This window comes from Astyanax mexicanus, unplaced genomic scaffold (assembly GCF_023375975.1).
Source record: "Astyanax mexicanus isolate ESR-SI-001 unplaced genomic scaffold, AstMex3_surface scaffold_49, whole genome shotgun sequence".
NCBI classification, from domain to species: Eukaryota; Metazoa; Chordata; class Actinopteri; order Characiformes; family Acestrorhamphidae; genus Astyanax; species Astyanax mexicanus.
In genome coordinates, this window is record NW_026040059.1 from 394,308 (window position 1) to 409,649 (window position 15,342).

Genomic DNA, 15,342 nt, shown 5'->3' on the forward strand with positions numbered 1-15,342 from the left:
GTGACATCAGACACCACCTCTTTTACAACTGCTGATGAAGCAGCATTATCAAGCAGAATCACATCGACTCAGCTCCGATACATCAGCTCACAGATGCCTGTGCTGACCTGGAAAGTGATGTGGAGAAACAGCGCCATCTACCCACCAAGAGAGTGCATAACCGAATGTGCTCTCTCTCGGACTCCGGCTGCTGATGGCGAGCTGCATGACTGGGGTTCAAACCAACGATCTCCTGATCATAACAGCAGTGCCTTACACTACTGGGCCATTTTATCTGTGTTTTCTTTTCCTGGACTCTTTACAGAATAAAACAAATACGTATCAGTGTTGCTGTGTTGCTTTAAGCTCTGTCTCTGTGTTTAAATTACCTGTTAAGAACTTACTGGAACTATTGGAGCTCCACCTGGATGATGTGAACAAATGAGAGCACAGAACATCTGCGAGTGACTGACAATGGCCTTGCCCACCAGTCTTCTCCACCAATGACTGTGTACAAGAACATAAAGGCAGCGTCTCTACTGTTCATTTCTCAGGGAAAGAGTGAGGGAGGGGTGAGTTTAGAGAGAGTTTAGAGACGCAGTTTAAGAGAAAGTGAAATAAGGTGTATCAGGTGATCAGGAGAGAAGATCTACAGAGGTTCGGATTATCTCGGTAAATTCATTACATTACATTACATTACATTTCATTTGGCAGACGCTTTTGTCCAAAGCCACTTACAATAATGAAGTACAAAAGTAATAGGAATTTAGATAACCCATTTTTAGATAGGGCTTAAAGGAGGTCGAAGGGAAATAAAGGGATAGAGAAGTGAAGGAGGGGAAGAAGGAAATGGGGTTAGAAGTAGTTAGTGTGTTAGAGGTGTTAGGAGAGTAAGTGCTCTTTGAAGAGCTCTGTCTTCAGGAATCTCTTAAAGATAGCGAGAGATTCTCCTGATCTGGTAGTGGAAGGTAGTTTGTTCCACCATTGGGGAACTCTGTATGAGAACAGTCTGGATTGCTTTGTGTGAGTGTTTGGCAAAGCGAGGCGACGTTCATTGGAGGAGCGCAGCGGCCGGGAGGTAGCGTAAGCCTTCAGGAGGGAGTGCAGGTAGGAAGGAGCCTGTTCTGTCATCACCTTGTAGGCGATTGTAAGAGTTTTAAATTTGATGCGAGCATCAACTGGTAGCCAGTGGAGCTCAATGAGCAGCGGGGTGACATGCGCCCGTTTTGGTTGGTTGAAGACCAGACGTGCTGCTGCATTCTAGATCATTTGGAGTGGTTTTACTACGCAGGCCGGGAGGCCAGTTAGCAGGGCATTGCAGTAGTCGAGGCGTGAGATGACGACTGCTTGTACCAGGAGTTGGGTGGCCTGTTGCGTCAGAAACTGTCTAATTTTCCTGATGTTATAAAGCGCGAAGCGGTAGGATCGAGCAACCGAGGCCACATGGTGCGTGAAGGAGAGAACTAAAAATTCAGAACTAAGGAGAATGTAGAAGATGGACCTGCAGCTTAAAGTAAGAAGATGTTGTGAGTGTTCCTCAGATACAGAACCGTTCTTTCAGCTCAGCTCAGGGTCGGATTACACCTGAAGAACCTGGATCAGATCTGGAGAGAGTCAGATGGAGAAGAGTGGATTTGTGTAAACAGAGTGTAAATATACTGTAATGTTACAAACTACAGCTCAAATAGGAATACATATACATGTTTAATAAATAGGATCATGTAGTTCAGATTGCCGGAGTTTCCGGAATTGCGTCATTACAGGTGTACTGCGGTAAAGGTACAGGTGTGTTGATGTGCAGTAGCGATGTTTGATCAACAGAGGGCAGAAACTCCCCTCAAACTCTGCTGTTGTATAAGCGTGTTTTTGTGCAGTAGCGCTGCTTGACCGGCAGAGGGCAGAAACTCCCCTCAATAAAGCTCCACTCTTCTTTAGAGGAGTGTTTCTAACTCTGCTCCTTTTTTTCAATAAATAAAAACATAATAATTACATTTTCTTATGTTAAATGATTATATTTCAGTAATGTTATAATATTAATGAATATTTTTATAACACTGTTGATATTATAATAACTGATTTATTCACAGGGAACAGCATCTCTGGTGTTCAGCTGAAGCTCCTCCACGATGGAGTCTCATCTCTCCACATCTGGAGGAGAACCCCCTGTCCCACAGTGAGTAACTGAACATCAGTCCTGAACACCAGCTCCACTTATGAGTCTCTGATCCTCGAAGATCTTGTGATAATCCAAAATTCTCCTTCACCATCTGAAGAGTCTTTGTGAAATCATGTGCTGCAGAAAGCATTATATTTAAAATGTAATTAAATTATTTTGCACAATTCAGATCAGCTTTATTGTCACATCAAATGAGTACAGGTGAACAGGTGAGTGAAAAACGTGGGCGCATGATCCCCACGTTGTGTTGTGAAATTTACAGTAAATAACAGGCAGTAATTGACAAGTAACTTACTGTGAAATAAAATCACAGTAACTAACTGGCAGCATTTAAACAGTATTTTACTGTGAACCAAAATCCAATCACAGTAACTAACTGGCTGAAACTTAACAGTTAGTTACTGTAAAAACAAAAATCAATGTTAAAAAAAAGACACAGCAGAGACACGGCAAACTTTTTAACATTTTTTTCCCTCAGTATGTGAAAAACAACAGTTTAATCTAATTGTTTTGCCAGACAAACTCTGAAGTCCCTTCAGAAAGTAACGACGAATGAAGTATATGAAGAATATGAATGGGTTTATATATGATGTTTTCCGCTTTACAGTTCTTCCAGTTTTCTGGCTTTTCTTGAACTTTTAGCTGCACTTGCTGGAGTCAGGATTCATTCTGACAAGAATCCAAACCGAAATGAAAATGAAAGTTAATATACAGAATCACCAAACTGGTTTGTTAAACACAGGATATTAATAAGAGGCTCTCAGGGCAAGTCAAAGTTTTTTATAGAAAAATAAAACTCTTAATTGAAAAATACAGGACAAACACAGAACATTTAAGAGCAATTTTTAAAGTTAAACAGGCAAGTCTGGCAAACATTTAAATCTAATTAAAATTTAGGTTAGCTTAGTTTTTTTTTTTTTTGCAACTTGCTTTTTCATCTAGCAGTCTTATTCTGATTTCAATACTTTGACTACTGTGACATAAAAAATATCATTAGATTTATATTTTAGTTAGTCAAGAGACAGCATTATGCAATATGATACTTACATGGAATTGTGGCTTTAGTGCTGCTCCACTTTTCAAACTTCTTCTTCTTCTTCTTCTTCTTCTTCAGGTTGTAGGTAGGTTGAATCCAACATGAATCTAAATTATTGTCCATTAGTGGATTATTACAGTGTATTACTGTGATTTTCTATAGTAGTAGGATTATTACTCTGAATTTCTACAGTAATAGGATTATTACTGTGATTTTATCATTTTCCAGTTAATTACTGTGGTTTTGGCTGCATTCAGAGTATAATACTGTAAACGTATTTACAGTAGTTAATTGTGCAGGAACACAGTATACTACTGTGGATTTCACAGCATTTTTGACAGTGTATATACAAATATATTGAATGTAAAATAGAATAGAATATAAATATACACTTAACATATTTACTTACATATTAATGTACACTATGAATTATTGGTCAGAATCGCGTCTATTATTAGCTTCTACATACTTTTCCAGTTTATAGATCATTTTCTGCAAACAGATCTGTGCCCTGTTTTTTTTTCTTTTATTTGTTTGTTGATGAATAGACTGAAGCTATAATATAAAAGTATGTAAGTGTGCTACATATATAAAACATAAAACATTTTTAAACAAAGTTGATGTTTGTTCGATCATATCAGTGGGCTTTGCTTAAGTGACAAAACTCAAAAATAACAAAACTGACAAATGAAAAAGTTGATTTAATCACCAAAAAAAGAAAAAAATAATAAACTTTTTGACTATGTTCACTGACAACCAGAGTGATGTCACTTCAGATCTGTGACCATGCTGACTGTATTAAAACAAACAAAAACGTCAAGAAATGCCTAATAATGCTTGTTGGCTCGTCAAAACTTGACAATAAAAGGAACAAAGAAGAGGGTATATATAGGCTGGGAATAATGTAAAATTAATGAATAATCAGGTTACTGAGACTAAGTAAGTGTCATTTGATGATTTTGGCAAAATTTGTCCTTAATGTCATTTTTTCCCTTCACACTACTTTTACTTAGTACTTAGTAGTTTTGGAATCAGTACTTTTACACATTTACTTGAATAAAAGTTTCATTTTATCTCTTTTACAGACTACAGACATCCACAGCAGAACCTTCAGAACCAGGCAGTGTGTCTGTGCAGAGCAACATGTCAATGTCAAATCCTTATAACTTCAGTAAAGAAGAAGATCCTTCAGAGTCTAGCTGTGTGTCTATAAAGAGTAACAAGTCACTGGTCAATCCTTATGACTTCAGTAAAAAAGAAGATCCTCCAGAGTCTAGCTGTGTGTCTATGAAGAGTAACAAGTCACTGGTCAATCCTTATGACTTCAGTAAAGAAGAAGATCCTCCAGAGTCTAGCTGTGTGTCTATGAAGAGTAACAAGTCACTGGTCAATCCTTGTAACTTCAGAAATAAAGAGCCCAGCTGTGTGTTTGTGAAGAGCGACAACGCAGTTTTTGAACCTCCTGACTTGAGTACTGGAGAACCTGGTATTAATCCAAGGTGAGACACAAACTTGTATGACCACCATCAGACTGAAATGTATTTAGGTTTACTTCTTATTACAGCAGATAAAAGAGAGCATTCTGTTTACCATTAACATGAGTGATAATCCATATCACAGTGTGTGTAAGTCAGAATTGTATGATGTGGGTAAAAAGTGAGCTCTTGGATAACACTGTTGGATCTTTTGATAACGATATGAAACAATCAATTATACCTGGTTCATTACGACAACCTACATATATCATGCTTCCAATGAATATGTTTATCATAAAAATAAAAATATTTAATCAGCAATTACACACTTAATATAGTTAATGGCATCAGTCCCACCTTTTCTCCTTTGATTAAGATTATTATTTCTTTAATTGAATTAACTTTACACAAAATATTACATTGATAGAAAGATTTTCAGGACTGGGCAGTAGTCAGATACATGCACATTAAAAATAAAAGAGGCTTTATTACTGCAAACATCTAACAAATATCTACATTAGTAACAGCAAGAATGAAATGCTAAAGAGCAACATAACAAACAGATACAGAACCAGTCAACTGAGAAATAAGGGCTAGACATAGTGTTGCCAAATCCTCAGTAAGGAAAGTAGCTATTGGCTGTCCTAAAAGTCGCTAGAAGTCGCTAAATGACATCATCACCTAATTTGCATAATACATGTTTTTGAAGCTGTAAAGGATTAACATTGTGAGGGAGAAAAAAGTGAGTAAAAACACTCTAAATATGTTAGAAATGTTAAAAATGAACTTTAACAAATGAACAACTTCTGTTGCTTTTTAAATTTCATTAACCACGTTTTTATTTATTTATTTAAGTTTTCTTAAGTTTTCTTTATTTTTAAACCAGTTATAGACAAATTGTTCAATGGTTCAATAGATATTTAGCTTTTTACAAAGAGTCAGATACTGTGGAAGAGGTGAGTGACAGGCTATGTGGTGAATGAGGTGAGTGACTGAGACTGAGGGAGTTAAATTCAGTGATTTCTTTTCATGTCACACTGAAGACACATATATATTTATATCCTATATTTATATTGTAAATAGGGGGCAGGGGCAGTCAGTGCTGGCTGTGGGCACACGCGGTTTATTTACAGTGTGTTCGTGGAGCGGAGAAGGTATGTTCTGACTGTGAGAGACTGCACTGTGAGTGTTGTGGGCGGGGCTCATGGCACACGCTGCTCGCTGCGAACAGTGACTGAAGAGCATGTGTGTTCATCTCAGAGTCGCCAAAAGTCTCCAAAAGTCGCTTTTTTACAAAAAAAGTCACTAAAGGGTCTTAAAAGTTACTAAATATAGCGACAAAGTCACTAAGTTGGCAACACTGGCTAGACAAAAATCTAAGTCAAAAACAGAAGAAGAAAGTCAAAACCAATCAAAAACAAAAAAAAAGCTTAGTAATGTTAGAAGGTTAGCCCAAACTTGGCAATTAACTTAATAAAGGAGATTATATATAGGCAGGAAACAGGTGAAAACAACCAATATTCAGGTGCCTGAGACCAAGTGAGTGTCATGTGATCATGATCAGGAGTCATGTGGGTGTCAGAAGAATTATGAAAAATGAAGTCCGGATCAGCTTTGAAGACAGAGGGTAGCATAATAAAGATTTAGGAGTTTAAGAGACAAGAAGGTAAATGTTTGATCCAGTAGTGGATGAAAATAATATACGTTTTTTTTAATGTATTCTGTCATTTTAAAAGAGAAATTAATCAATTAATTATTAAAAGTAATTAATTTAGAATTAATATTAATTTATCTCCACACTATAACAGATTAATAAAATATAATACATGTAAAATATAATAGCAGTGACATAAAACACAAATAGCTAGTCTATTTTAAGGCTACTAAACAAACAATGTGTTTACTTTATTCTGAAAAACAGTATTTTCACTGTTCTGCATTTCAAGTCAAAAGCCTTTGTATTAAATGTTTCTACTTTGCATAGTTTATATGTTACTTTATAGAGTGTGATACTGGAAAATTAGTGAGTTCTGAAAACCTTATCTTCATATATTTGACATTTAGACATTTCATCTTTCTTAACAGGGGGAGGAGTGGTCTGATCCAGGATCAGTACAGTTGTGGAGTGTGTGAGCAGCTTCTGACAGATCCAGTCTCGATCACCTGTGAACACAGTTTCTGCAGACGGTGTATCAACAGCTTCTGGAACAGAACTGCTCTGTCAGGAGACTTTATCTGTCCCTGTTGCAGAAAGAGATCTAGAACACGTCCTGCTCTACATCCACACATAGAGGAGTCTATAAATCAGGATTCCTACCAACCAGTGGATGATGTTCTGCAGAGAATATTACAGAAACACAAAACCAGCATGAAGAACAAATACGAGAGCTTATATGAAGTAATCAAAACACCACAGAATAGAACCCTCCTGAACAGGATTTACACTCAGCTCTACATCATAGAGGGAGAGAGTGAAGGAGTGAATGAAGAACATGAGGTTCTACAGATGGAGAGAAAAAAAGGAGATACTTACAGAACACTCCAATTAACTGCTCAGATATTTTTAAACCTGTAGAAGATCCTGAAGAAAAAACTAAGGACAAGAACATTAGAGCTGCAATGGATAGTGGCCTCAGAAAAAGCAAAAGTATAGAAGATAAAGAGATCCGAACTGTTCTGACTAAAGGAATTGCTGGAATTGGGAAAACTGTCTCTGTGCAGAAGTTCATTCTGGACTGGGCTGAAGGAAAGGCCAATCATGACGTAGATTTCATGTTTGTGCTTCGGTTCCGAGAGCTGAACCTGATTATCAGTTGATCAGTACAGTCTTCATACACTTCTGTGTGCCTTCCACCCTGATCTCAAAGATCTGGACCCTAAGATCTATGATACATGCAGAGTTGTGTTCATCTTTGATGGACTGGATGAAAGTAGAATTCCACTGAACTTTGAGGAGTGTGAGAAAGTATCTGACATAACCATGACATCATCATTTGCTGTGTTGATTACAAACCTTCTCAAAGGAGAGCTGCTGCCCTCTGCTCACGTCTGGATAACCTCCCGCCCAGCAGCAGCCAATCAGATTCCTTCTTGGTACATCAGCCGTGTGACAGAAATTCAGGGGTTTAATGAGCCACAGAAGGAGGAGTACTTCAGGAAGAGGATCAGTGACCAAGACCAAGCCCAGAAAATCATCTCCCACATTAAGGCAGCGAGGAGCCTCCACATCATGTGCCACATCCCCGTCTTCTGCTGGATCTCAGCCACTATGCTTCAGCGAATCCCGAGACAGAGTGATACAGAAATCCCTAAAACTCATAAAAATGCTTATAGTAATCCAGAGGAATTGCTGGAATCCAACAGAACTGTGCTTCTGAAACTGGCTAAACTGGCTTTTAATCAGCTCATGAAGGGGAACGTGATGTTCTATGAAGAGGACCTGAGAGAGAGCGGTATTGATCTCACAGAGGCCTCAGTGTATTCTGGGATCTGCACTGAGATCTTTAGGGAGGAATGTGTGCTTTATCAGAGGAAGGTCTACAGCTTTGTTCATCTGAGCTTTCAGGAGTTTCTGGCTGCTCTCTATGTGTTTCACTGCTACTTGATCAAGAAAATGAAGGAGCTGGAAGTTTTTAATCCTTGGTTCAGTAGATGGACTGAAAAAGATCCACTGGATAAGCTCCTGTGTGTAGCATTGGACAAAACCTTAAAGAGCCAGAATGGACACCTGGATCTTTTCCTCCATTTCCTGCTCTCACTGTAGTCCAATCAGAAGATCCTACAGGGGCTCCTGATCCACACAGAGAGCAGCTCAGAGAGCATCAAGAAAACAGTGCAGCACATCAAAAAGAAAATAGAAGATGAAAAGCTTCCTAATGGCAGGCCTGTTGACCTGTTCCTCTGTCTGACTGAAGTGAATGACCAGCATTTATCCAGAAAGATTCTGGAGTTCCTTAAATCAGAGAAATCAGAGAAACGTTCAGAAAATATACTGTCTGCTGCAGAGTGTTCAGCTCTGTGCTGCATGCTGCAGATCTCAGAGGAGGTGCTGGATGAATTAGACCTGAAGAAATACAGCAGATCAGAAAGAGCTTACATAAAACTGATTCCAGCTGTAAACAACCGCAGAAAGGCTCTGTGAGTATCAAAATTGATATAATGTGTTTAGTGTGTATACCCTTTCTAATGGATGCTACATTTATCTGTTTAAGTGGCAACCACTGCTGATGCAGATGTGCAAATATGCACACAGTGTATCTATTTCCTGTAGAGATTAATTATATGTCTGCAGGACACAAAACATATGGGAAAAAAATGTAATTTCTGGTTAATTTTATCCATAAATCTTATTAGAATATTCATGTGAAGCTTTTCTTCATTGTTTGACCTGTACTATGTTTCTTCTTATTTTGCAGACTAGCAGACTGTAGTCTCACCATAGTACACTGTGAAACTCTCTGCTCTGCTCTGAAATCAGAAAACTCCTTCCTGATAGAGCTGGACCTCAAAAAAAAAACCTGCAGGATTCAGGAGTGGAGCTGCTCTCAGCTGGACTGAAAGGTTCACACTGTAAACTGCAGACACTCAGGTGAGCTTTCCTGTCAATTAGGGGTGTGCCATAGAATACCATACACAGTATCATCTTTATTTGAAACAACATTTTTTTTTGTTATTTGTTGTGAAGCTTTAAGAGTTTTTTTTTGGATAATTAGTTCAACACTTCTAAACTTTGTTTCTACTGAATTTTTTAAAATGTTTATGTGAAATCTACATTTTTAAAATAAATATAGTGTTTTGTCATATTTCCAAGAATACCGTTTCCTACCTCTGCTGTCAAAACATTAATAAAAGAGGGGGAAAAGTTAAATGCTGTAACAGTTTACTCTAAACTCAAAATAACATTGTAATTTTACAACTGTCCTGTAATTGTTACGGTTACATGTAATTTTATAATATTTTATAAAACCCTTATTATGTGTTTTCTAGCACGGCACATTTTGTTGTCGTTCAGGAGAGAGAAATCTGCTGTATGGTTGCATAAAGGCACATATTAAACAAAGCCAAATGATGAGCAAATGCCAGTACATTTGTCATAAATGCAAATGCTAAATTCTTCAGTACAAATCTTCCATTCAGATGTTCTCTTTTGTATGTATTGTAGGATGTGTTCACTCCAGTGTTTTGTTATTAACCTCAGAATGATGTTACTTTTTTAAGCTGTTTGATATATGTGTATGATGTATTTACATTATTAAGGACCAAACAATATAAAGGGCCAAGAAGAGCCATTTCAGCTCCGTCAAGTTACAGGAACTGTTGGGGGAGTAGGGGTGGACAGCACTAATTAATATAACAAAAAACTTAGTTTTATAGTTTAAGCCCTTATCATTCTCTGAAAATAGCCTCTTTTATTGTAATATTTGTTTAACTTTGGCAGACTGCCATTCTGTCATCTTGGTGAAAAGACGTGTGAAACTTTGGGATCAGTTGAAAAACTCCTCCCTGAAAGATCTGGACCTCAGTAACAATGATCTGCAGGACTTAGGAGTGGAGCTGCTCTCTGCTGGACTAAAGAGTTCACACTGTAAACTGCAGACACTTGGGTCAGTGTTTCAGTTAATTTCTTTGTGAATGTTAAATATTAAACTCTAGCATTAAATCTTAAAACTAATTATTAAAGAATTAAGAAATCAAATATAAACATAGTTAACACATCCCATGCACACCTTAAAAACTGCTGATATGAGATATGCATTTCTTTGATATATTTTCTACACTCTCTAACTCTGTATTGTAATGATGATGTTAAACATAATTTTTGCTATTGAATTTCAAATTAAATTATTTTACTGATAGAATGTTAAAATTTTCATTCAGATTTTGTCTTGTAATAACAATACTTTTTGTTTTTCTCTGCAGATTAATATATGGTTGTATGATCACAGAAGAAGGCTGTGTTTCTCTGGCTACTGCACTGAATTCAAACCCCTCCCACCGGAAAGAACTGGATCTGACCTACAACCATCCAGGAGATTCAGGAGTAAAGCTGCTCTCTGCTAGACTGCAGGATCCACACTGCACACTCAACACACTCAGGTATGGACAAATCATAGGTGCATGTGTATGTGTGTGTGTGTTGATTGCTTTTTTCAGTAAATATGCAAAATTTTTAATTTACACCCTGCAACCTATTTTAGAGGGCTTTTAATACACAAAAAAAATAATTAATTCATTAGAAAGAAACGTGAAATATAAGAAGTGAATTTCTCTTTTTCATTATACTAGTATAATTAGTATATGAATAAAGTTCATAATATAAACATTGTAAAATTAGTGACCTGGTTTGGAATCTGAAAATATTGCATTACATTATGTTACTCTATGTGTAATTACATTTCTGAATTTAACAGAATTACAAAAAAACTTTACTGTAGTGATAACTGTTTCAGTAACTACATCAGCATAACTGTACAGTGGGCAGTTATTGGAATGTTGAAAAAAACAGCATATTATCATAGCTTTGGACACATTTTTAGTATTTAAATGTATGGCATGTATTCTGCGCTTCTACAATTGTATGGAAAACTTCAAGCACCTTTGCTGTGTAGATATTATTGTACTTTTATAGATGATACTTATAAATGTTTCTTCTCTTTATAAAATGTCAAAAGCCTATTTAATATGAATATTTAAAACAGAATATTTAATATGGCACCTCATGGCAAAGAACTCTCCTCTCTGAGGATGTGACAAATTTGGTGTCAGTTTGTTTGACATGAACTGGTGCTGTGTATCACCAACTTAATTTGGTTCTCATTATAGATACATAACTTGTCTATTTACTTGTTTGTGCTTATTTTATACAACTTTTATCATTACTACATTCTGTTTGTGTTGTGTGTCTAGGGTGGAACATGGAGGGAAAATCAGAATCAAACCAAAGAAATCAAAGAAATGTAAGTACACACACACACTCTACATACATACAAAAATACTCACATACACTCTCTATCTCTCTGTATCTCTTGAGTGTGTGTAATGTGTGTTCTTGTGTTTTAGATGGCTGTGATTTTACACTGGATCCAAACACAGTACACCCTAGTCTAGGGTGACCTAGTGAGGACACCCTAGTTAGGACAACAGGACGGTGATGAGAGGAGAGAAGCTGCAGTCGTATCCTGATCATCCAGAGAGATTTGATAAGTGGGAGCAGGTTCTGAGTAGAGAGAGTGTTACTGGGCGCTGTTACTGGGAGGCTGAGTGGAGCGGCAGAGGAGTTTTTGTATCTGTAAGTTATAAAACCATCAGCAGGACAGGAGAAGAATCAAACTGTCGGTTTGGAGGAAATATAAACTCCTGGTGTCTGAGCTGCTCTGATTACAGTTACTCTGTTCATCACAATCTGAACTACACTAAACTCCGCCCTCCTCCCTCTGGCTGTAGGAAAATAGGAGTGTATGTGGACTGTCCTGCCGGCATTCTGTCCTTCTACGGCGTCTCCTCTAATACACACACACTTATACACATTCAGCACCACCTTTACTCAGCCCCTCTATGCATGATTCACTATTCATGAAGACTCCTCAGTGTCTGTGTGTGAGATAGATTAACCTTCCCTCTGTTTGTGAGCGTGAGTATGAGAGAGTATGAGTAAGTAGGACTGTAAGTGTGAGTATGAGTATAGTGATGTCAGGGCCCTGGTCATATCACCACCTACTCAAAACACTTGAGAACATAAAACACAGACATTGATAAGATTGACATAGTACTTACCTGGTTCCTGAAGGAATGGCAGCGCACGAGCCACCAAGGTTCTTAAGGACTTGGTAGAGAACAAGGGTCTGAAAAAAAGAGGAAAACAATGTAAAAACATCTGAACATTGCATAATATACTTTCCTAAAAGTCCAAAGTGTTGCATGCATGTATTCTATTATGTAAATAATTTAAAATAACTCTTGCCCACCTGCTTGCAATGTAATTATCTAATGGTTTAATATGGGGTGAGCTATTTGAGTATTTAAGAGCAGGTGGGCACGCTAAAGGGGGTTTCTCTAGATTAAGCATGACTTTATGCCGATAGGAAATTGTTGGATTGGGAGCACTTTGAGCAAGTTGCTCAAGTGTCGAGAAGGTGGTAGCTACAGTGCCACTGTAGCAGATAGCTTGGAAAACAATTCTTCCTCTCTCTGTCTATTTTGCCTTTGTCTTCCTCACAGAGTTGAGGAATGCCAAGTAATTTCCCTTCATCTCAATGTGAAGAACTTCAAAAAAGTAACCGATCAATGGCCAATCCAGTTTACAGCCCATTTTTCTGGGCCAGGTTTAAAACTAACCATAGTATTAACACTCTATGTCAGCAATTGAGTTTTTCAAAACAACAATCATAAAAGCATTATGGATAGAATGTTTACTTCTCTTCCACCCAATTGAGACTAGATAAGACTCCATAAAAGCACCATAAAATTTACACACACACACAAACCCTTCAAACCACAAACACTCTGTGACCCTTCAATGAAATTATCAAACTGTTAGAAATGTGATGTGCAACTCTGTCGGAAAGGAACTTTCTTGGAGCAGTACTCTTCACAACAATGTTTTGTATTGCTCTTAATTTTCCACGAATCAAGACACATTCCAGTGTTTTGAAGGACTTGTAATCAAATCGTAATCCTAAGGCTTTTCCTTTTTAGGATATGCACTGATATGCAACTTAATGTGTAAGGTGATTGGGCCTTAGTGTAATGCCACAAACTCAGGGAACATATCATAATCTTAGGATCAACATGCCATTAGGGGGCACACCTCAAATAAGAAACTGGGACACAGCAGTTTAGTGCAATGTGTTTTCGGGAAGCAGTGTAGATGTCACTTTTAGCTTACGGCTGTAGCTGTTTTTTTTTTTTTTTTTAGGATTAATGATTTTTGTTAGTAATCTTTACGAACAGTTATTTTTGACTAATTAAGTTCAGGTCAAGCTTACAACGCTGACCTCACCAAGGTCCGAGTGCATTAGCACTATTAGTCAACTAAGTTTTTTATCATTTTTTTTTAAATACTTGTGTTATGGAGCTTTTTCTGGTTTACTAAGGGAATCACCTCATTAACCAACAGCAAGTTTCTGTCATGAAGTTTGAACAGGAGTCACACGGCCTGCCACTTGGAGCATCCACCAGAGAAAGCTAACTCTGGTCATTTGGATTCACCATCATTTTTCCTGGAGGTACACAAGGGAACCTCCTTGCAGTGTGAGACAGTAGTGTCTCAGCCCCCAAAACCAGTCAACTCAAAGTAAAGCGCTGGTTATTATCTCTGTTCTCTGGTGGCATTCTGTTGGTTGGTCTAGCTTGGTTTTCTGGTTAAAGTATTTTTTTTTTTTGCATACAGTCGTCACCCTTTTGAGGTCGTTTGGCGAACCATTGTGAAGCTCCGTAACTCTTAACAATCCATTACTATTAGGAGGCTATTAAGTTTAGTTGGTGGCATTTTATAACCTTTAGTTATTTGTAGCTGGTAGTATGGTGTTGAAGTAGATTTATTTATGAGTACTGGTTGTTTTTTATTTGGGTTATCTTAGTGAGCGGGAGTCGCCCTTATATCCTGTTTAGTATTGCCTTTTTATAGGAGCATAGTTATTCCTATATGTGGTTTTTATTACCTTTTTTATGGTGGTGTTTTGTACTCATGTTTTTTTTATTCATGTTATGGTTTTCTATTGTCTTTTATAATTGACATATTTTGTTCTTTGTAGGTTGTTGGTTTTGTATTGGATTTGATTGCTTATTCACGTATGCTACAGAAGGTATTGTTGTTGTTTATCATCTGTGTGGTTATCTTTCTGATCTCACATTGTATCTGAGCTATAATCTCTACCCAGCCATTATGTCTATATGTATACAGTATGTGTGGTTTTAATTAACATTATTTTGAGTTATGTTGAGTTGGTAGCATCCTGCATCCGCTTATCTTCACACTACCACAGTGAATATGAGTGTAAGTGAGTGTGTGATTGTGAGTATGAGTGTATATGAGTGTGAGAGAGTGAGTGTGAGTGTGGGTACGGAAAGTATTCAACCCCCTTTAAATTTTTCAACATGGAAACTCCACCCAGATAGGGACTTCAACCCAAGACCCCAGTGCTGGGAGGCGAATGTGCCAACTACTAAGCCTCTCTGTCGTCCACAGTGGATTCTTCTTTACCTCTTTCACCAAGGCTCTTCTCCCACAATTGCTCTGTTTGGCTGAACGGACAGGTCTAGGAAGAGTTCTGGTCGCCCCAAACTTCATATATTTAAGTATTATGGAGGCCACTGTGCTCTTAAAAACCTTGATTGCAGCAGAAATTCTTTTGTAAGCTTGGCCAGATCTGTTTCTCGACAAAATTATGTCTCTGAGCTCCTTGGGCAGTTTCTTCCATCTCACGATTCTCATTTTTTCTGACATGCAAAGTGTGAACTGTGAGGTCTTATATAGACAGGTGTGTGCCTGAACTAATCAAGCACAATCAGTTTAATTAAACATAAATACGCATGTCACAGCAAAGGGTCTGAATACTTATAACCATGTGACATTTCAGTTTTTCTTTTTTATTAAATTTGCAAACAAATCTACATTTCTGTTTTTTTTCTGTCAAGGTGGAGTGCTGAGTGTACATTAATAAGAAAGAAAAATCACT

General features: G+C 37.5%; 2 protein-coding genes across 2 annotated transcripts in view; both read left to right on the forward strand.

Annotated features, from left to right (window-relative positions):
* The window catches only part of LOC125797543 (uncharacterized), a 215,118-nt gene extending 207,869 nt beyond the window's left edge, over positions 1–7,249 (forward strand). Inside the window, exon 4 of the mRNA XM_049473981.1 lies at positions 6,752–7,249. Within this exon, the coding sequence (XP_049329938.1) occupies positions 6,752–7,241 (490 nt within the window). The 3' untranslated portion in view covers positions 7,242–7,249. The remainder of the gene's footprint in view (positions 1–6,751) is intronic.
* Positions 1,447–15,342, forward strand: part of LOC125797544 (uncharacterized) — a 139,957-nt gene continuing 126,061 nt past the window's right edge. Inside the window, exon 1 of the mRNA XM_049473983.1 lies at positions 1,447–1,492. The gene's annotated coding sequence lies outside the window, so the exon portion shown is untranslated. The remainder of the gene's footprint in view (positions 1,493–15,342) is intronic.